The sequence below is a fragment of the Micromys minutus genome (genome assembly GCF_963924665.1).
Source record: "Micromys minutus genome assembly, chromosome: 20".
Taxonomy (NCBI): Eukaryota; Metazoa; Chordata; class Mammalia; order Rodentia; family Muridae; genus Micromys; species Micromys minutus.
Window position 1 is genome coordinate 42434938 of NC_137955.1, and position 23228 is coordinate 42458165.

At 45.4% G+C, this 23228-nt stretch overlaps 1 protein-coding gene across 2 annotated transcripts in view; it reads right to left on the reverse strand.

Annotated features, from left to right (window-relative positions):
• TRIO (trio Rho guanine nucleotide exchange factor) overlaps window positions 1-23228 on the reverse strand; it is a 276470-nt gene that overhangs the window by 85369 nt on the left and 167873 nt on the right. For both annotated transcript variants that reach the window (XM_080933897.1, XM_080933896.1), the window contains exons 20-31: window positions 20220-20335; window positions 16929-17051; window positions 11841-12035; window positions 11629-11744; window positions 10894-10960; window positions 10256-10365; window positions 9415-9484; window positions 8882-8971; window positions 7068-7160; window positions 4448-4559; window positions 2978-3168; window positions 826-927 (exon numbers count right to left, since the gene is read on the reverse strand). In XM_080933897.1, the coding sequence (XP_080790023.1) occupies window positions 826-927; window positions 2978-3168; window positions 4448-4559; window positions 7068-7160; window positions 8882-8971; window positions 9415-9484; window positions 10256-10365; window positions 10894-10960; window positions 11629-11744; window positions 11841-12035; window positions 16929-17051; window positions 20220-20335 (1385 nt within the window). The remainder of the gene's footprint in view (window positions 1-825; window positions 928-2977; window positions 3169-4447; window positions 4560-7067; window positions 7161-8881; window positions 8972-9414; window positions 9485-10255; window positions 10366-10893; window positions 10961-11628; window positions 11745-11840; window positions 12036-16928; window positions 17052-20219; window positions 20336-23228) is intronic.

The window sequence follows — 23228 nt, forward strand, 5'->3', positions numbered from 1 at the left end:
CTGTGCTGCCACCACCTCAAAGCCATCCGAATTAAAGCACATGCCACCATCGAGTGGCCCTTGCAAGGCAAAAGGTGTTATCCAAACTTCTCTAATCATATTGGAAATTTTTTAGTTCTGGATATATTTTAACAAGTTTAAACTACAGAAAAACTTGAGTTATCTTAAATGTATTTGTTAGTACACTTTATATTTCATGTCAGTCCTAATTAAAAACAGTCCTCAGTTGGGCCACATACATTCCCTGAAAGCTACTCATTGTGAACAGGTGAGCAAAGAAACATCATGGCTTCCACCGTGGCCCCTCAGCTGTGAAAGAGTAGTGTTCAGATGAACAACTCAGTTTCTGGAAATACTAAAACAAGATTAAAAGACAGGCAAAAGGAGATGTAGTGAGTTAAGAGCCGGTCACAAACCAGCATCTCACCACTTGGGCTCCTCTCAACAGCTTGAAAATCAACAGCATCCCTAAACCATTCCTGGTGGTTTCAGACAGATCAAGAAGATAACCATATCTGTCTGTACTTTCTAAAACATCTCTGAGGTTAGCGAATGGGACACCTTTACAGTTCTTTGCAATTCTTAGGAAAAGTCAGTATACTCAAAACAGAGTTTAAATTAGAAGTGAATGAGTGTGTGTGTGTGTGTGTGTGTGTGTGTGTGTGTGTGTGTGTGTGTGAATGAGAGAGAGAGAGGTTTTTGATTTCACCAATCCCATATCATTAAATAAAATGACCTGGAATCTGTACATCTTAGTAGCAGAAACAGCTTACATCACCATGATAAATGTTCACACAGCAAGTCATCAGCTGTGAGTTAACGTACCTTAAGGACAATTTTATTATCTGAAGTTGGTGTCCTCCCCACCCACAGTGCAAATTTGCAAGGATCTCCTTCAACATGTTCTGTGACACCCAACTCTGAGGTCTGCATAAAACACAATTAGATAATTAGACAGCAGTACAATTTTGGTAGGATTAGCCAGAAAAAGAGAGCGGCCTTTGGTGGCTGGTGGTCATGCTAAGCATTTGATTCAGTGGTTTACAACCTATGAGTTACAATGCCTTTGGAGGTCGAATAGCTCCTTCATAGGGGTCACCCAAGAACATTGGAAAACACAGATATTTACATCATAATTCATATTAGTAGCAAAAATACAGTTATGGAATAGCAACATAAATACTTCTGTGGTTGGGGGGTCACCACAGCATGAACGACTGTACTAAAGGGTCATTTAGGAAGGTTGAGAGCTATTGGTAGTTGGTAGGGGAAAGTTGGGACGGACACCCGTGGGACACACTAACTGTTCCCACCCTGAGCATTTCTGGAGATCACAATGGAGCTTAATCAGCAGAATGGGCTGAGGAGAAAGCCTAACCCTAGACAGAAGTACTTCCTGGTTCAGAGCAGCTCCCACAGTGGACTGAGCAGCTGCACAGATGGCAAACTAAAGTCTGGCTTCATATGCACCATGACCTTTTAGTATTTCATCCTGGCTGTAATAGCAAGCAACAAAACCCCCCGTCTGTGGACATATCCCAAACAGGGCATCCTCCCTCCATGATTGAATCCGCCTGATGGTTCTCCCTCCAACAACGGAAGTGACTCATAGGTTGGGACTCCGAAGGCAGCCTTGGTGGAAATCGTATTTTTTTAAATATAAATTAAACTAAGATGTATCGATTTTTAAAACACAAAAGCTTGCCTCCATGGTCAGATTAAAGCCAGCAGCGAAGAGACAAGCTGGCCAGGATGTACTTAGTAATTCCCAGCTGGACTTCGACCTATCTGACGTAAGGCCAAGGTGATCCAAATGATAATCACAACCAGGATACCGGCCAAAGTCAGTGGAATGGAAATCGGTACTAGGAATTCTCAGATTCCAGGTTGTTATTTAAAAAGTTTCCACACTTGGGAATCTCTGTTCTCCGGGGAGTATGATTGACACACAAATGTCCCCAAAATTTGTAACATGAAGTCATTGGAATGTTAGATACCTAAAACTATTTTAAAGAGCCCTGACATACACTCTGGTTCCCTTCTAGATGGTGAGCTCGCCTTCATTTCCACTGGTTCCCTCTGCCTGACTCTGCCCAGCCACCCTCTGAGGGACAGCCTTGAGAAAGGTCAAAGTGCAGGGGGTGAGAGTTTGTCCCGGCTTGAGGCGTCCAGAAAGCAGGCATGTGGTTGTACACAGTCAGGGGTGGCTAGTGTGGAATGGTATCACAATAACACAATAGTTCTGGGCATGCTCCTTTCCCCAGAGACACACTGACATTGGTTATGAGCCAAAATGCATTACTAGAACACTCCAAAGGTCTCTGCATGGTTAGGGCTGGGGGGGTCTTTTAGACATTAATTTTGATTACATATTTTTCTCTAATAATGACATTTTGCTATTATAAAACTTCAAATTTGTTCTTATATTTACTTTGCATAAATTAATTTCTAATGGAAAAGAATTAAGTCTTCATTATTATGAATCTGTAGTGAGCTCCCCCAGTAAGGGCGCTTGCATGCATCTTGATGCTTACAGATTAAGGAAATTAAATTGGTATGAATGCTCCTTAGGGCACCCAGACAATGCAGGACATCAGCTATTGACACGGCAGCAGTTTTCAACCTGTGTTCAGGTTGCTACTCCCATTGGGGTCACATATTAGATCTCTGGATATTATATATTCACATTACAACTCATAACAGTAGCGAAATTAGTTATGAAGTAGCAACACATATTAAAGGGCTGCAGCATTAGGTTGAGAACCACTGTCCTACAGGGGTTCTCCATCCTGGAGTTAGCAGCTATGGGCTTCAGGAACAGACTCCCAACCCCCAGAGTATCAGCATGCCCTCTAGTGGACTTGCAGAGAACTGCAATTCAGATTCACATTTTTTGAGTGGTTTGGGAGGCAGGGGGCTTCTCTCCCTAGAGAAGCAGCAGTCATGTGCTGTGACTTACTGGGATGCCGATACTTACAAACAACTTGCTTTTGTAGAGGTACTTGCTTCTCCCACTGGAGTCTTTGACTTCTTTACTGAACACTAAGGACATTTCAAAAAGGAAGAGATGCCGCTCCCGACCCTTCCGAATTAAGGTTTTCGGGTCCCACACTTGGAAGGACTCCTGCAGGATGAGCTCTCCCTGAGACTCAATGTTCTCATCAAACCCTGCAGTGTGAAACACAGAAGCAAGCGCACCTCAGAAGGAAGCACTGCCATCTCGCCTACAAATGATCTCAACATGGCTCCCCGCTTCACCATGGGCCTCCTTCCCAACAAGGAGAATTCTTCCTAAAACATTACGTTATATACGTTATATCTATTCCCCACGTGCAAACATTTCCAGGGCTTCCTCATTTGCATTCCTTTCTGTCGCTCTAGACATCAGATCTCCTGGTCAGTGATCATGGCCTTTGCTCACGACACCACGCCCACCACACCCCCTGAGCAGAGTGCCTCCACTGTACCAGGCACCCCTGCCTCCAATTCTTTCCCTTTGCAGCCGAAAGGCCCCTCCCAGACTCTCTGCTCAGGTCCCAGTCTGATGGAGCCGACTTTAGTGACACGTCTTCCGAGAGACTGGAATCTTCTGCATGTGAATCTGCCTGGACCATGGCACATGGTGGCCTCCCTGCCAATTCCTCACTAATGTGGCCACTGGGACTTAGGAAAGTAGCTCCTGGGTGGAAGCTACTTGCTCCCTTCTTTTCTGAATCTTTACAGCACTCTCCCTAGGGTCGTCACAAATTCATCACTCGCCTGTCCTTTCACAGTGAGGAAGAGCGAGGCACCCCATCTCTGGGCAGTGGGAAAATAAACTTATACAGTTCGTAGGGTCCCCTACCCACATGCATTTGCACTTCCCATGGGGTGGAAGATGAATGTGGTCCCGCAGGACCTATCCAAGGAGGAAGAACAATCAGTATTCCTGGATCTCTGAATTCCTATTACAGATTGGCACTGTGTCCTGATTAATAAATTTTTTGATGCTACCAATGACACAGCGTAACCAGCAAATGCATTTGCGATTGCAAAGGCAGGCCCTTCGCAATGCTAACCTTGCCAGCTTTGCTAAATAGAGGCATTCGTGCAAACTGGAATTGCCACAGTACCTGTTGGACACACTGGTCTAATTTCTTTCACCATGTTACACACTAGATTCAACTGCTTCAGCGGACACACGCATTGTGTAAACATCTAGCAATGGAGAGGGAAATGGGGACGTAACAAGATCTTCTATATCCTCGGGTCTATAACCAATATAGCCATTCATCATTCACACCTCTGTTAGCAGGAAGCCAGGTAGCATTAGGTAAGGCTTAAGTGGCACAAAGTGCTCCTGGGGTGTACACTGGTGCTGCTGTTAGCAAGCCTGGAGTAGACCATTCACCCACACACAGCATCAGTGAGACAGAATTGTGCATCGGGGTGTGGCGCATCCTGTTACCTTCCAGCATGCTGAGGTGCATGGCATCATTGGCTCGCTTGGGCACACTGAGCATCACTTCGAGGCCGTCCTTTATCTCCCCCTTTCCTTCCTCACAGCACGTGAGCAGCTCCTGAAGAACATCAACACCATGAACTCGCAAGGCTCTGCGAAATGCTCTGCCAGCAACATCTTAGCAGACATCCAGAAATCCACAAAAACTCAGTGCTCAGGAAATAAACAAAATAGCCGGCTGTTTTTTTTTTTCTTTCTTGTTTAAAAAGCGGATTGCTCAGGGTTAAGATAGACAGTAGGGTTTGTTCTGCTTGAATGAGGACCCTGGAGGAAGACAGACCCAGTCGCTGTTCACAAAGAAGTTGCTACACCTCGTTAACCACATCTCGAAGATAAGAAAATAGATGTTACTGATTTGTAACGAATACCGAATTGTAAGTGACAAGTGACAGCCTGCCATAGTCTACCTAGTGCTCACCACACAACCCCACAATGTCAGGGTCTGGCTGGACCTCGCATCAAAACAGCAGCACAGCACAGGCCACCTTGTTGTGCTAGCTTGCGAGCCTCCACACCTCTCCAAGGCATCTCTGTGTGTAATGTTACAGCGGGAAAACACAAGCTTACATCCTGATGGGTCTCAGGAATTCCTTCATGGGGCACCAGACCATTATTGGTCACAGTAATAACAACCCCCGTGTATGTGATTCCCAGCTGGGTCAGAGCAGTGTGGTCATCGCTTGTTGGGCCAGAAAGCAGTGGTTCTCAACCCGTGGGACGCAACCGTTTCAGCAACCTCTCTCTCCAAGATATTTACATTATGATTTCATAACAGTAGCAAAATCACAGTTTTGAACTAGCAATGCAAATTTTATGGTTGGGGGGAGGTCACTGCAACATGAGAAAATGTATTAAAGGGTCCCAGGCATCAGTAAAGCTGAGACCTACAGGTCTAGAGGAACTCATTCCCCGAATGGACACCTTCATTTTTCACCATTTATGCTTCTGAGGAGCTGGACAAAAACCGCCTTACGAGGACAGTGGGCCTCCACTCCCACCTCGCAGACTGCCTTCCCGCTGCGGACGTCCGCTGGAGCTCACTACTGTTCCCAGTAGAGCGTCTCGGGAAACCGAGAGAGATTTAGAAGTGGAAGCATAATCTTGCTGCAAACAAATGACACCCAGCCTCCCGGCTTACGTCACGCTCACAGCGGCAGCAGGTTTGTCTACCGATCGTCTGTCAGGAGGTGTGGTATGGCTTGTTGGTGGCACCGAGTGCTCACTCACCGTGTGTGAGGCCCTGGCTTGGTCCCTGGCACTGTACTGTGTGTAAGAAGGTGGGGGTTGAGACGGTCGGGTTTTCCCGATAGAAGAGTCTCATGCTCAAAAAAAGAAAGGATAAAATTGGAAGCCTCAGTCCTTCTTAGAAAAAAAAAAAAAAAAAAACATTAAATGTATAGCACCCTCTCAGAGTGGGAGACACCTAAACCTTAAACCATTAATAACTCAAGAGCTAAGAAGATAGCCTTGTGGCAAATTTTGGTATTTAAAAAAATCATTATGTTTAATCTTTACACACCAAAAAAACTTTGATTATTTCCGTGTTACGTTTTGTTTTACATGTACTTTATGCTCATTGTATCAAGGTTTCAATACATACTATCAAACCGTTAAAAAAAATCAAGTACTGACAAAAATATATTCATATAGTTTTATGCCCAAATGCTTTTAAAAATCTGTACATGTATCTCTGTTTTTTTTTTTAATAAAGTTGTAAGGAAAAAGAAATCTCATGACGATAGTGCACACGTGCATCAAAGAGCACAGTCGCCTTTTACAGTTTCTAGGTCTTTCTTACCGGGGAGGCTTGAGGCATCCTTAAGCTCCAGTCTCCTACTGAGGCACCCAGGATGGCGGCTGTCATAACTGGGATTAGTGGACAGTCCCCAAGCTAAAGTTTCTGAGCATCCTCCCCCAGCAAAGGAGAGAGCTGTAAAGGACTCTTGGTGCAGCAAGAAAGCACGCATTAACAGCACACTGCACCTGGGAAGAGGATGTTCCCCTTTCCACCGGTGAAAATAGTCAGAACTGAATTTCTGCAAGGGCAATTTTAGATATATTAATTACAAGGAGAAGCAGAGGCCAGTCAGACGGAAGCCCATGGGGTCATTATGAACGAGTTCTATAAAATGGCTAGCAGCCGCAGGGAGCTGCCCAGGGACAGAGTATTACGGAGCCCATAAGGAACCTGCTTATCGTTCAGATCTGGGTTCAAGGTTGGCCCCGTATTAGCGATGATTCTGAGAAGTTTTCTGACCCTGGGCAGACATTCTCCAGACTTTCCGATCAGCGCTGCTGTGGGCTAAACATGTAGAGTTGCTGTGAACGGTGCCTCTGAACCAGAGTCTGAAAATACCGAAGGCCCAAGAGCCAGCAACTTATTTCTCAGTCAAATGCCATTTTATGTTACAGACAAGTGCCGACCAGGGGCCGTGACCTGATGTAACTGCTTCAGCAAGGAGTTAGGTCAAGAAATGGTGGTGAAAGAAACCACGGCCATTTGTACATAGAGGACAGGTATCTACACAGCAATGTGACTTTGCAGACAGAGATGTTTCCTACGTACTTTTAAAAGGAGCTGATACTTCGTTATTCGCTGAACTGGTTTAATCAGGTAGGAAGAGATGGAATTGGCTAGCCCGTGCCGCTGCTGTATCTCCTGCATTTAAATAAAACAGAAAGAGGAAACTTTACCATAGGGTCATTACTCTTAAAAACGGCTGCAATATCACCACATTAATGACACGTGTTTGATTTACCGAAATAAGACGCCCTCGCTTCTTAAAGCCTGTCAAAGGATCAGCACAAACTCCAAGTCTAAGGCTCATTTTGCACGGGAAGGGCGGATACATGTCCACAGTGTGTCTAGTGTGCCTTTCCACTGTGCCCCTTGCAATAACAGCGCTTACAAATCTAGGCTGTGCTCAGCATCTTCATACGAAGGCAAGGAGCCCAGCCGTGCTGTTTGGCGCTTTCTATTGCTCATCAGAGAAGAGTAAGAGCGCGTGATGCGTGTTCTGTGATGCCTGCTGCCATGGAAAGAGATAACTGAAGGGCACAAGATGCCCAATGAATGGAGGACAGTATAATCAAATACGCCCTTAACAGTCAGAGTAACCCCACAATGCCCACCAAAGACATGGGACTATGAAATCTGCCAGGAATAACTTTCTTTATCCTTTAAAGATGTTTAAACACACAGGTCTTTTGAAAGTTAGACTCTACTTATTTTGGGGGGATGGAAAACACATGACACGGCACCTGTGTGAAGGCCAGAGAATAACTTGTAGGGGTGAGTGTTCTATCAGCTGCCATCTTGTTAGCCTAACAGGGTTTGTAAACCAAGTTTGGGCTGTGCACACATTCTTGCTGTGTAGGATTCCTATTCTATAGTCTGCATGTAGCTATGGTTCTGAGAGTCATCTGATCACGATGCTGCAGGGCATGCGAAATATTAGAAAGAAAAGACAGCATCGGGCAAGGGATCACTGCAGACTGAGTCTTTCCCGAGAACAGCAGCTGGAACGGGGCCGTCCATAGGCAGGTCCCATCGAAAACAGAAAACGTAAAGTTCATCCCAGCCTCCAGACTTTCCCATGAGAGGTAATCTCAACGGAACGTGTACAACTGTTAAGTCTGATGTTCCCATGGCCCTGTGCACTAAAGGGTGCACAATACTCTGCGGTCCCTTTCCCCATCACAACCAGCCACGTTAGACTAGTTCTGAAACCCAAAAGACACTTGCCCCCCACCATACAAACAATGTATCTTTGAAAAGAGATAACCCGTACTAAGTCTACTCAAGCACGTAATTGAACATCTACTTGACTGGGCCATCAAACTGATAGAACTTTACTGATAGATCTCTTTGGGAAATTCACAAGACTAATAAGTTTATATCTTCTATATATAATCGAATAAAATCAATGACTACATATAAAGAATAATAACAAATAGATCTATATTAAAGATCTAAGGGTCTTACAGGTATATGACTTCTAGTAGTTAAGTGTTCAAAGCAAAAGAACACATTAAAGAAATCCAAATATAGGGACAGGTGAGGTGGCTCAGTGGGGTCAAGGCACCTGCTCAAAGGCCTTATGATCCAAATTTCATCTCTGGGACCCACACAGTGGAAAGACCCAAGTTCTACAAGTTGTCCTCTGATCTACATACATGTAAGCCCGAGAGCACATGTACAACATACATGCACACAAGCTAAATATAATGTAATAAAAACATAAAAGAATATCCTATTATAAACTTGAGAGAGGAAAAATAACCAGCAGTGTGGTAATAAATTTTGGGCGCTGCTGGTCTTATCTGTATTGCATTCTGTTCGGTCAGTCTCACAGTTTCTTTGATTTTTCTCTTACTTACATCAAAGTAGGACCCTGCATGTTCTAGTATCAGCTGCGTAGAGTCAGGTTTATTTTTGCAGTATGTGACATACATCTGAAACTTGTCTGCCTATAGCAAAAAATAAAAAGAGGAGAGAGAGAAGAAACAAGAGTTTTATTTAGATACCTTTTCCAAGTCAAAACTCCCAATATAAAAAACCTTTAATGCGGAGAATAAGTACTTTCTGGACTGAGAAAGCACCAAACGGGAGAACCGTATTTTAGAAGGAAGGTGGCAGACTAGAGGCACTCCCTGGGCTCAACTGGGTGAGAGAGAGCCTCTCCACTGAACAGGACTGGGCCTTCAACCAGGACGAGTCCCAGCATGGAGAAGAGGCTCAGAAGCCTTAATGTCCTAGTTCGAGCCATCAGTGTAGTCAACAGAAACTCATCCCACTGGGACTGTACTACTGTCGCTCTTGGAGGCAGAGGAGAGCTGCTAAAGCAATGTGGTGGCCGGCTTCTTCCTTCGGTTCCCGAATGTGAGAGAGAATAGGAGTGGGAGCTCCTTACCCAGGTAACAAAGCAGTGTCCCACGTCCTCTGGGAGCTGCTCGTACTTCTCCAGCTCCTTCAGGAAGATGCTTCAGGAAGAGAAGAAACAAATGATGGTTATGAAGGTGATGAGAAGATTTTACTAGGAAGATACGGCAGAAATGGAAAATGTCTGTGTCCTCTACGCTTTCAGGAGTAACAAGAGATGTAGCTCTTGATGGGGAAACTTTCTAGCACTCAGTTTGGTCTTCAAACCCTTTCTAACTAGCAGCCTTCTTGGGGAAGAGACAAGTGTGCTACTTTAGCAGGAAAGGAAACAGGTCATGACATCACCTATAAGCAGAAACAAATAGGTCCCATCCCAGAAATCCAGAGTAAATGGTGGTTCCTAGCAGGCTGGAGAGTTGGGAGAGGTGTGGGGAGGGCTGTTCAACAGACACAGGAGGAACACCTTCTGGTATAGGCCACAGCAATGTGGGTACAATGAAAACACTGCATTTCTCAGGAGCAGAAGAGGAGGGCTGGATGGCTCAGTGGTTAAGAGCACTGACTACTCTTCCAGAGGCACTAAGTTCAAATCCCAGTAACCACATGGTGTCTCACAACCATCTGTCATGAGATGTGATGCCCTCTTCTGGTATGTCTGAATTATATAGAATAAATAAACAAAATTATTTAAAAAAAAAAAAAAAAAGAGTAGAACACACATAGCTGACTGGCTCTATCCAAATTAAAATAAATAGATAGATAGATAGATAGATAGATAGATAGATAGATAGACAGACAGACAGATAGATAATCCCCGTCTTCCGCTAGCCCCTCCTGAAGCAGGGTCCTCACAGGAACCAGGGAGCACTCACTTGTTGTGGAACTCGTAGATCTCCTGCATGTTCCCAAAGATGATGAGCTCCTTGTTGACGATGCCCGGTGGGATCTCCTCCACTCCACTGGTCATTTCCCACAGGTAGGTCTAGGTGGAAAGGAAGCAAAGGAATTTAAAAAAAAAAAAAAAAAACAACCTGAATCTCCAAGAAGCAGCCGTTCCTACCAACACAGACTCCTAGCTTAAGTATAAACAGGAAATGGATGCAGAAGTGTGTCTTTGTAGCAAAATGTGGTTTTTTTGAAAAGCACTTGGAAAGATTTCGTATACTGTTTTAGCTTTACTCCCAGCTTCATATTTGGAATGAATCTCTGTCACAAGGTACAGCCAACATTCAGGGTGTGACCCAGTGAGTACGAGGTGCCGTCATAACTGCTCGGCTCGTTGGTCTGAAGCTGCTGTTCTCTACACAAAGCAAATGCCAGCCAGGCCAGCATGTGACAACGAGAGGAGCTGTGTGTGCTGTGTCATCTGTGCCGTGAGCCAAAGCCCTCCTGGAACACCACAGAACACCAGGGACAGGAGCCCAGCGCTGTCGCCGGGCCAACTCCAGCAGCAAGTAACAGACAGTAACAAAATAGCAAGTTTAAAGCCGTCTGAACAAACAAGACTTACATCCATACACTCCCGAAGGTCTCTTACATAAGCCTTCTCCGTCTGAATTAATTCAGCCATTATGAACCTTAAAATTAACAGAGAAGAGTTCAGTTCCGTTAGTTTGTATGCTTCTTACTCCTTATTATAATCATTTTTTAAAGGAAGATTTATGAAGTAAAATGGCGGGCCTAGAAATCTTAAACACGAAGTAAATGGCTCGTAGGAAGCAAATCAAGATCAGAATAGCAGCCATCTACTAACTCCAAGATATTTGGGAAACTTCATCGGAGCGCTAACAGATGACATTCGGGATGCTCAGCCTTCCTGTGGGCTAATGAGGTGGCTCAGCAGTGCCTAAGTCCGTACCCCCTAGATTCCAGACACGCTTTCTCCCTTTCTGGCCCCACTGAATGACAATCTAAAACTGCTCCTCACACTTTACCCTGGGCAACAAAACTACCTGGTGGGAACTGGGTGGGAATAAGGGAGGTTCTTTCACCTTGGTCAGTAAGAATAGCTCACAAACTTCTAAACACCTAATCTCAGTTGTTAGTTTCATCCACGACTAATGGGAAGCAACTGGTCAAGCTAGAAAAGGAAGGCACAGAGGGACAGACAGTGAACCATGTGATGAGGGGGTCGGCGCACAGGGAAGCCTGCTGAAAAAGCCAACTGCGGTCTCAGACAAGAAGCCAGCAGCCTGTCTGCCGCCCCTGATGCTCCCCCTCACTGCCACAGGGAATGCTGGCTTACTCTTTCCTGCGGGCGGACTTCCGTTTCTCTTCATTGAGTTCGTGAGCAGCATCCCGGAGCTTCACCTCGGACCCGGGGATACTGGCAGGGATGATGTCCAGTTGCAGACTTTTACTCTGTGGAATGAGAGCCAACGAGGTCAATTAATGAAGGCAGCCGGGGCAGCCCTGGGCCGACATCACCACCTGTCCAGAGTGAACAAAGCGATTCACCGATTTGTTGGAATCTGAAGAAATCCCCAGGGCTTTCTCCAAAGAGGTCCGGTACTTCTCCATGCGCAGAGAGAAATCTCTGTACCTCTTATCCACTGCGGTCACACATTTTTTAATTTCTGCTGCATGGGCATGCCCTTTTTCACAAAAGCCGTCAGCCAGCTGTATCAACAGCTTCACCCTCTCTTTGGTTTGCTGAAAAAAAAAAAAAAAAAAAAAAAAACAAACAAAAAAAAACCAAAAAAAAAAAAACAGGAGAGTACTATGAAACACATGAACCTGACTGCCAGAGGCACAGGGGAAGTGGCACCCTGTCAGACTGTCAGTCAAAGCCATCCAGCCCCTCCCGACAACCCCGTGTCTGAACCACCTTTCCTCTGCTCTCCCACTGTGAATGGTGTTTCTGTGAGCTCAACATAAGAAGCAAGCCTATCTGCCAAGGGTCTCCTTTGGTCAGTGATAGTCTGCAGAATGGGTGAGTGAGTGAATGAATGAATGAATGAATGAATGAATGAATGAATGAATGAGGAGGCCCACGGAGGAGTCTCTTAGTTTTACTGTTTGAGCATCGTGTGTATTGTATTAGCAGCTCCTGTGCTGGATACATGTTTTTTCTGTGCATCCACTTAGACCCATCCACCCGTCTCCTTCTTTAGAAACAACCATGCAACAAGCACAGCCCAGAACAGCTCTTGAGGACCGAGTCTCTGGAAACTGAAAGGAAAACTTGCCAATCAGCAGAGTCCCTTTAGAGAGGCAGCTCCATTCCATTAACAAAGGTCACTTCACTTTACACATACACAGAAAAGTACAAATTCAATGGGAACTGTCTTCTTCCCCTCACGTGAACGCTTACCACGCAGCCAAGGACCAAGCATGCGCATTAACCTCCCTGAGCTCACACCTCATCTTCCACAGCCTTTCCCTGACCGCTCCTACTAGATTTTCTTTGAGATCTGACATTTCAGAGACACAAATTATTATTCCAAAGAACCTGCTCTTCTTGGTTAAACTCTAAAAATAATTTTAAAAAGATTTATTTATTTCTGTTCTATGTGCATACTCTGCGTGCATGTACGGCTGTGCGCCCTCTGCATGCCGAGGTGTCGATCAGATTCCTTGGAACTGGAGCTTTGGGTCATCACGTGGGTGCTGGCACCTGAACCTGGGTCCTGGGAAGGAGCAGTCAGTGCTCTTAACCACTGAGCCATCTCTCCAGCACCCCCTCAGTTCAATTTCATCTGGAAAACCTTTATAATGAAGATTCAGAAAACTGACTGCAAATTACTAAAAACGAAGTCAGATTTCAACTCCCATCTTAAAATATCTTATAAAATGACTGAGCCAGAATGCTCTGGGAAAATTCCCTAATCTCAAAGACCCACAGAGTCCTCACATCGAGGGCCCACATTCCCCAGCCCAGGCTCACATCCTCCTTTGGCTCTTTGTACAAGCGCTTCTACATAGAAGATTATTTCCCTAGACATCCTCAGGTCCCGCACATCTCTCCTCCAATACACACTGCCATCCTAATGGTCCCATGGTCACCATGAAAGCACAGTGTGCTACCTGAGTCAGCCATTCCCCACATCCACTGTCTTCTAACATGTTACGATCTTTTGTATGACAGTTGTCTCTCTTGGGAGAATGTCACCTCCAGAAGCTGAGCATTTTCTGTACCACTGTCCCTTCCACTGTGGTCAAGGCCACCGGAGGAAACAGGGCAATCGAGTAGAGAAACCTTCATGGGTTTAGCATCTTAGGAGCTGGCAATGAATAAGGCAAGATAAGACAATGGAGCTTGCCTAGATTAGCACAGGAACCAAACCCACCAACAAGCTAAAGGAAAGCGCATCACAAACGCACCAGCTGCCTACAGTAACGAAATAGCTGAAGTTAATTACATTAACTAGTTAAAGTGGGGAAGATCTGTGAAAGAAGGCAAGACTTCATTGCACTTCATTTAAACAAAGGCCCATGCCAATGAGAGCCAAGGCAGCTCAGAGCAGCTTCCTGGCCTTCCGAGGACCACACTCCTTCCTTTCCCCACTTCCTCGTTCTCATCGAACTGGACATGCTCCTTAGATACATTTTACATCTTTACCGTCAATGGTCTGCTGCTCTCTACAGCACACACACGCAGCACCCAGATTCAGTCAGTAGAAACAGAGCAAACAAATGGCGTGGTGACACGGAAGGTGTGACCTACCTGTCCCTGCTCAGTCCTGTCTCTGGACGTTTCAATTATAATTCTCATTTTAAAAACACACCCAAGGGATTCTGACAGTAAAGTGGATATAAAACGGAAAGCCGCCATTTGTCCTCGGACCTTGCTTAAGGTGAAGTGCTTAGACATATTTACTTTCTATGTTCATGAACTTATCAGTCTTTTCGTACTGAGTTAGATTTTCTCTTATATAGACAAACCATCCCACACAAGGAGAGAGTTTAGAAGTCTGGTTATGGTCTGGAGAGACGGCTCAGTGGTTAAAAGCACTGACTGCTCTTCCAGAGATACTGAGTTCAATTCCCAACAACCACATGGTGGCTCACAACCATCTGTAATGGGATCCTATGCCCTCTTCTGGTCTGTCTGGATTATATATAATAAATAAATAAATCTTTAAAAAAAGAAGTCTGGTCATTTCTAGCAATGAAAACCTGAAAACTCTAGAAATAGTCAGGCTTCTAAAATATTGGCTACTAACATTTAAATTCTGGCATACTTCTGATATCCAGGAAAGATATGAGATATAAACCCAAAAATTCCTTCTAAAAGGCTACTGTGTACCACAAAACCAAAACGAAACAAAAATAACAAGAAACAAACAACAAAACCAAAAACAAACCAACAAAAACCCTCCACTGACTTCAATGGGAAGTATTATGCTAATATATAAAATATTATGGTAAATAATATTTACCCTCATTCTATACATGTTTAACAAAAGCAACAGTTCTATAGACTTGGGAAACAGCATGGTCAGATGCTAACCTACAATTCTAGATCTTACAAAACTTAAGAATGAAGATACGTATACCACTGTCTTATACTTACAAAACCTACACCCAAACTCAACAGAAAGAACCATTTAGGAGTAATGGGAAAACTCCCTGTAAGTATTCCCCTGGTAAACAAGGTGGGCCCTGAACTTGACATGTGACAGCAGGACTTTGAACAGGCTACAGAGACAAGTGTGTGTGGTAGAGGAGCCCAGCTGTGGTGGAAAAAACCTAATCTTTGATCCACCTCTGGAGGCAACATCAGGCACTTCCTTAACACCCAACCTTAGGGTCATCGGAAGAACAAATACAGAACTGTAACACTCACAGCAGTGACGATTTCCTATCTGTACTAGCAAAATAAAAATTATTTGGCTGAATGTACCGTATGCAGAAGGAGGGAAAGCCATGGTCCTCACCTTAGATGCAGGACCAGGCAGCTCTCTGGGTGTTCCTCGTATCTCAAGGAGAGGCCACCTTCCATCTTGTCTCAGCCCCACCCTCACCAGTGTTCAGTGTCCCAGCCAGTGCACTGGGACCAGATCTCGGTAGCCCTAGTGCATGATGAACAGGACCAGGGCTTCCCAAGGCCCAGCGCACTCAGAAGCTGCTGGGAAACAGGAGGAGAGGCCAGCAAGGACAGGAAGGGAGCCAGGAATGTTACAGAAACAGAATCACAAGCAGGCATAGCACAAAGTAGCTATTGTGATTCCAATTGGTCGCAAATTCCTCCTGATGTTCTCAAACCTGGTTAAGGACCGCACAAGACAGTTATTCTAGATAGCTTTGTTTTTGGGAGACAGGGTCTCTCTGTGTATCACTGCTGGTCTGGAACTCAGAGTGTAGACCAGGCTAGCCTCAAATTCACAGCGATCCATCTTTGTCTGTCTCTTAGGTTCTGATATTAAAGGTATGCCAACACCCTTATAATTATCCTTGTTCCTTTATAGGAGACTTGTTTTTTGTTTTTCTTTTGTTTTAATAAAATATATTATTCAGGTTGGTCATTTATTTTATTTTATTTTTTCTCAAATCAGAAGTAACTGTCAGTATCTTCTAACAACTCAAGTCTGCTATTTAAAATATACTTTTGAAAATATCTCAGACTACACACACACACCAGAAACAAACCAAGCAACCACTGGAAATCCAGCAAGAAGGTTTAGTGAGTGAAGCAGGTGCTGCTAAGCCTGGAAAATCAAGTTTGATACCCAAGATTCACATGGTCAATGAAAAAAATCAATTCCCCAAGTTGTCCTTGGCCTGCACATGCATGTTACAGCATGCATAGCATTTATAGCATGTACAGCCCAACAGAAATAATTGAAATTTAAAAACAAACTCTGAACAAACAAGAGAGCAGTAATTCTAAGCAATTCAAAACCATCCGAGGATAAAGACCCCAGCCAGCTCCCGGGAGGCTTGCTTTTCAGACGATTTTTGTCAATGTGTTCATTCTTACAAAATTGTGTGTGTATATACAGATAAAGTACTTCTGCAAGAAGTATCCCCTTCTCTTTTCTTGAGAAAAGGGACGATGTCTCTAGCATCACAAACACATGAGCAACCAGGGAAAACACAGAATATGCTGGGACTGGACAGTGGTGAGCGAGGCCACCATGATGCTTTCCAGGAACTGGTGATAAGGAAGGGCAAGACACCGTATATGGAACAATGCACATTCTTATGTTTCAGGGAAAAACAAAAACAATCAAACAAACCAACAAAAAACCAGCAAGACTTGGTTAAAAATAAAACAAAAAACAAAAAAAAAAAAAAAAAAAAAAAAACTCAGAAAGCAAATGAGAGAAAGCCAGCCAAGATGTAACACAAAGGACAAAAACAGAGGCCAGGAAAGTTGGTGGTCACCACAGAAATCAGGTGAACGCAAACAGGTAAACTAAGAGAGATAAAGGCCCCATCTGGGAAGAACATCACCTTACATACGTGGATGGGCACCATACATGGTAGCCATTTCTCCAGGTTACAGGCCTGTCTCAATGGTGTCCCTTCCCCTGGAGTGCGTGCTCTAGGTCACTCGGGATAGCCCAGGCTTACAGAAGCCCATTACCTCACAGACTTTACCTTGGCAGTTATCTGAAACTCCTCGTGTTCTTTCAGCAGCTCCTGCGTGTGCTGGACGCTGGACCCCGTTGAGGTATGTGTGGAAAGGTAGAATTCCCCACTGTCATGGATCCACTCTAATGCCTAGAGGACAGGAACACAGAATGATCACGGGCTAAATTTTTAAAGGAAGCAGACACCTCTGCACACCCCGCTCACGTAAGCCATGGTCGGCACACATCAATGAGTAGCCCCTCTGAGAGAGACATTTCTGAACCGTGCATCACGACGGGGGAGAGGAATCCGGTCACTGATGTAGCAACGGCCGTTCAAGGGTTTCTTATGACCTACAGGTCTAACAACAGCACAGTCAAAGAACCCATATCCAGCATCTCTTTTCAGGACCACAAAGCTGGGCGCAGGATGGTCTGAAATGGAGATGCTGAAGGTCTGGATAGACACAGTGCCCAAACTTTCTAACCATGGGTGTTTAGGTGAAAGCAGGTAGGTTTCCAGGCCTCTGGTTTCCTTCCCAGACTATGTTCACCTGGAATACCCAGATTGATATGTAGTTCACCTATACATAGTTTTGGGGTGTCTATACTGTGCATAAGGTCCCAACTGGGCAGATGCCAGAAGACTTCACCTTTCTTGCCAGAAGAGAGGGGTCAGGGAGGTTCAGGTTCCAAAGACTAAAATGAAATCAGACTTATCTAAAGCCATGTGTCTACATAGGCTGTGGGAAGGAACATCAATATTTTAAAAAGCATGGGCGTGTCTATATGCCCTAGAATCTTTACACCACCCATTCTAACATGGCTCAGAAGACATCCATCCTCTGTGTGTTCTGTGTGTGTGTGAGTACGTGTGCGTATATGTGTGTTGTGTGCATATGTGTGTATGTATGTGTGTGTGTCAGAAGTTAATTTAGGCTATCACTCAGAAGCCATGCATCCTGTCTGTGTATTTGTGTGTGTGTGTGTGTGTGTGTGTGGCTGTGTATGTGTGTTGTGTGTGTGTCTGTCTGTGTGTATGTGTGTGTATGTGTATCAGATGTTAATTTAGGCTATTATTCAGATGCCATTCATCCTTTTCATGCCCGTCTCTGTTTCCCTTGGTGCCGTGATTTTCAGCATATACTACCATAGCTGGACTTTAAAAATAAATGTTGGTTCTGGAGTTCAAATTTAGTTCCAAGAACTTTACCTCCTAAGAGACCACATTGCCCATTGCCCTCCCCCCAGACCCATTTGTGGAAATTTTTTTGTAGCAAAGATTTTTCTTTTTTTAAAAAAAGAAATGCGATATCAAGTCACAGGTCCCTCAGCTACCAGCTGCACATCTCCTTTCTCGTGCTTACGGATGCTCACGGCATCCCTGAAACAATGTTCACGCTGACAGAAACGAAGGTCACATCAGTCCACTGCTCCAGTGCCCACTGTAAATGCTGTGGAGGCTGATGCCTTCACGGTTAAGAACAGCCTGAAGCTTAGGCTCTGGGCAGGTTCACAGGGAGCCAGGGAACCAGGTGGCTGCCCTGCTTCCTTGCTGACTGCAAAGGGAGACAAATAAACAAGTCACAGGCCACAGCAGAGATGAGAACAGGCCTTGTCAAAAGGAGACCACTAGGGGTGGAGGGTAAGCTGGGACCTGCGGGCTAAGGAGCTCGGCCTGCCCCAGGGAAAGGGGAGAGGCTCTAACAGAGGCTGCGGTGAGCTCACAGCGGTCACAGGCCGAGCTTGGAGTTCTCGGCAGAGCAAATGTGGCTACTCTATAGAAAGGGGCTGGGATGGGGCCTGAGTCAAAATGGCAGAGGTTCTGCTGAGACGAAGAGAGAGGCACAGGAGAGAGGGGCACAGGAGGCTAGCACTCATACACTAAAGGAGACAAAGGTGGAGCACACGGACAGGAGAGGAGGGGCAGGAATCAGACACACCTGTCACTCTGAACTGAGTACAGGGAGAGTGGGCAGGACACAGGGAGTCAGGAGTGCAGCTCTGCTTCTCGTGAGGCCAGAGTAGAGAGATGCCGGGGAGGTACCCATAATTTATAAGTCTGGGTGTCAAAAATAGAGGTCAGGGCTGGGAAACATCCAGGGAGAGATCAGAGGAGAGGAAGAAGAACCAAGAACAGCGTGCACACAGTCCTGAGAAGCAGCATTCAGGGTTGGAGATAAGAGAGGGAGGCCTTGGAACCAGGGAGGGCAGAGGGAATGGCGAGCCCAGAGGCGGCGCCATAGAAACGTCATCTCCTCTCTGTGCTGCTCAGAACAGTGGCATTCACTTGGTAATGTCCATGTGCTAACTCTGAGACCCAGAGTGTCTGTGAGCACAGACATCCCCTAGAGTGCTGGGACTGCGTGTTAGCAGGGCTCAGAAGGACTGCAGGCCCGACAGGTCCCCATCAGCAATGCCGGGAGAAGCAGTCACAGCCGAGAGTTAAGCCATGTGACAGGCTGCCTGACACTGCCTAGCTCGAAGCCAAAGTGGTGCCCTGTGTCAGTTCCCTGCCAACTCTAGAGTCCCAGACCGGACAGAGGTCAGCTCTGACGGACCACAGGGAGCAGCCCTGAGTGGCTCTCAGTACATCTACACAGAACGCCCAGCCCAAACCTAGTCACCCTCAGGTTTGGAGTTAATGTAATTAGTCTCCGATGCCCTTCCTGTCATCTCAGAAGGGAAATACACGCATCTTTGGGGTGTTACTGAAGCCAAAGAGAACTGAAATGAATTTCAACACTTAAGATACAAGTGAATAGATTTTTCCCTTTAAAATGATCTCCATGACTGACCGTCTCCAGAAGTACTCTCCCTACCAGTGCCTTCAGAAGAGAAAAATGGAGCCCACCCTATCTCTGCCTCGGCCAAACTCCAGAAGCCTTTTTATGATGCTGGGTCATTAGAAATTCTGTCACATTTCTTACCTGGATTTGGCTCACTCTACCTGAAAATCAAAGCTTTCCCCCCTTCAATATATAAATACAACATATAAAAATGAGAACACCTGCTTTGTTTTCATAAGCACTTAGCCAGGACTTGGTGACGCTTTTCAAACAGTGAGTTGTATCGGTTACTTGCAGTTAGCAGCTTTTAAGTGCGAGGAAAAGGCGGCTCAGGGAACCAAACGGCACACCTGCATAGCGTGAGCCATGCAGGGCTTAGGGGTTTATTTTTATAACCAGCTTAATTAAAAAGACATGATTGTTCCTGCCATAAGGATGCAGTGTTAGAGATGGCTTTTATAGTAAAAACCTGCCAGCCTAGCAAAGGTGTGAGCACGGGTGGAGGGCTTGGGGAGCAGGGGCGCACTGACCTGCTTGGCGCTCCTCTCAAAGACCACATACTGCTGGCACTGGTCCAGCCGCCTTTTTCGCATGGTCCAATAATGCAGTACCCTGTTCTCCCGCTGGAAGAGTTCATTCAAGATATCTGACACGAAAGAGAAAGAGAGGTTGGTACTTGTTTGCCGTGGAAACACCCGAAAAACTCGACATGCTTTCCTTCACGCTCACGCCACAGCAAGATGGACGATGCTGAGATGTGACGGCATTCCTGTTTCGGGTCCTCAGTCAGCACTGAGGCAGATTCCACATTTTCTCACCATTAAATTGAAGCTAACTTGGGATAGGTGCGAGATTCTTTTTCTCTTTCTTTTTTTTTCTCTCTCTTTCTTTCTTTCTTTCTTCCTTTCGTTCTTTCTTCTCTTCCTTTCTTCCTTCCTTTTCTTTCTTTCATTTAATTGGATATCCTCTGTATTTACATCTCAGGTGTTATCTCCTTTCTTCCAATCCCACTCCCCCTCCCCCTCACATTACCTCCATGAAGGTGCTTCCTCTCCCAACCACCCTCTCCCACCTCACCGCCTTGAGATTCCCCTACACTGGGAAAACCAGCCTTTGCTGGACCAAAGGCTGCCCCTACCATTGATGCCAGAGAATGCTGTCCTCTGCCGCACATGCACCTGGAGTTATGGGTCTCTCCATGGGAACTACTGGGTGTCATTGGGAGCTGTGGTGGGTTTGGTTAGTTAATAATTTTGTTCTTCCCATGGGGTTGCAGAACCTTTAAGCTCCTTCAGTCCTTTCTCTAGCTCTTTCATTGGGGTCCCCTATTCAGTCAAATGGTTAGCTGCAAGCATCCTCCTCTGTATCAGTATGGCTCTGGCAGAGCCTCTGAGGAGGCATCCATATCAGATTCCTGCCAGTAAGCACTTCTTGGCATCAGCAATAGTGTGTGGGTTTATTGGGCGCATATGGGATGGATCCCCAGGTGAGGCAGTCTCTGGATGATCTCTTCTCCAATCCCTGTTCCTCTATTTGTCACATTATTATTATTTCCTTTTATTTACTGCTATATGTGTTGCTGCCATTTTGTTTTGTTTGCTTTTACGCATACTTTTTAAACATAAAGGCTTAGGAAGAGACGGAAGGAATGAGAGAAGCAGCGGACCTTGGAGCTGTGAAGGCAAAACTGTCTTATTATATAAAAACTAAAACTCATTAAAACAAGAAAAAACTATCCTGATCGCTACTGTCAAAACACTGTGCACTTGGAAACCAGGAAAACCTCTTGGGGACATGTAAGTCGAAGAACCAATTTCCTACACAGATATCACAGGCTGCCCTGAAACTCCGTAGAGAGCTGGGACCTGTAACCTCTGACCCCGAGTGCTGGAATCACCAACATGGCTGGCTTATGCTGGGTACTGAACCCAACGCTTCCTGGACGCCAGGCAAGCAGGCTGTGATCTTCATCCCCACGGCTCATGTTTGTTTAGTTGGTGCTCAGAATGGAAAAGCCTGTAGAACATACGAGTTACACCCTTAGTTCTGAAGGAATGTAATTCTGAACACTAAAGACCGGGCAGGAAACACGAACACACACTTCACCCCATGTAAGGAACCGGAGTGCCGTTTGCTGTTTGATTGGCAGACTGGTACTACTCAGGCATGGAGAGAGAGGATCCTGCATTCCACTAGGTAGTGACACAGAAACGGGCACACCACTGAACTCCACTCTATCTTTTGGATAAATGGTGCTATAAAAATAATCAAGACCGTGGGTACTAAAAGAACCACCTGAAAGTGTAGTCAGCTGAAGTCGGTTTCTAATGCACATTGAGAGGCAGAAATCCAGTCTCTGAACAAAGGTGACTAAGATGTGTTGTGTAAGGTGAAATGTGTGTTCCATATAGGAAAAAAAAGGCAGACAGGATCCACCAAAAGACCTGTAATAGTAAGGGGATTGTGCAATTTATGTACATTTGGGCGCCTGTCGTGGTTTGAATGAAAATGGTCCTCATAAGCTCATGGGGAGTGGCATTATTTGAAAAACTTAGGACTCGTGGCCTTATTGGAGGAACCGTGTGACTGAGATGGGCTTGAAGCCAGGCCCAGTGCATTCAGGTGAAGAGCTCTCAACTACTTCGCCAGCCTCACGTCTGTCTGAATGCCGCACGCTCCCTGACATGACAGTAATGACTGAACCTCTGAGCTGTAAGCCAGCCCCATGAAATGTTTTCCTTTGTAAGACTGGCTGTGATCGATGTCCTTCTTCACAGCAATGGAACAGCAAGGCGGCACCTTTAAATCTTTTTACTGCAAGGGTTACTCTAGATATTAATAAAACAAAGGGACAAAGCTTTAGAAAAGAGGTCCTAAGACAGAAATTCCATGCCAAACCGAGACCTGCACTATAATTTTGTCTTATTAGACAATCTTAAAAGCAGTAAGTCCTTCTCAGATATTGAGTTCCCAGAAACCTCTGTGCTTTGTGCTCATGTGTCAGCTGAGCAGTCACACACTGAGGCCTATGAGCTCCTCAGTGACTATGTTAAAGGAGACAGCGACTGTCCCTCTCCCAGACCTAACAGTAGCCAAGAGCTCAAGTGGGAAGGAGCAGGGGCCCCGTGGGCTTTCTTTCGTTAGTGAAAGCACAGGAGTGTATTCACTTCATTGTAAAGATAATTCTGAAATTTTAAGTCCACCAAAGCATTAAGCTCTAACTTTCACACAAGCGCTGCATGTGTGTAGGCAATTCACGTGAGGAGTTCAGGCCCTGACTAAGCACAGTTAACTGCCCTCGGGGATTCAGGGTAGGCTCCAGTTCCTGAGAGATGCGAGACCATGAGGACAGACTTCCTGGCTACATCCTGAGGGAGTGTACTGGCATTCTCCCTGTAAGACATACAAGGCTGCATCTCCTTGGCCCCATTCTAAGAGGTGCGCAAACCCTTAGCCAGCAAGTAGAGAGCAAGAGAAACAAATTATCTCCAGCTGTCCACAGCCTCCTTTCCTGCAAGATACTAGAGTCAATGTTACAA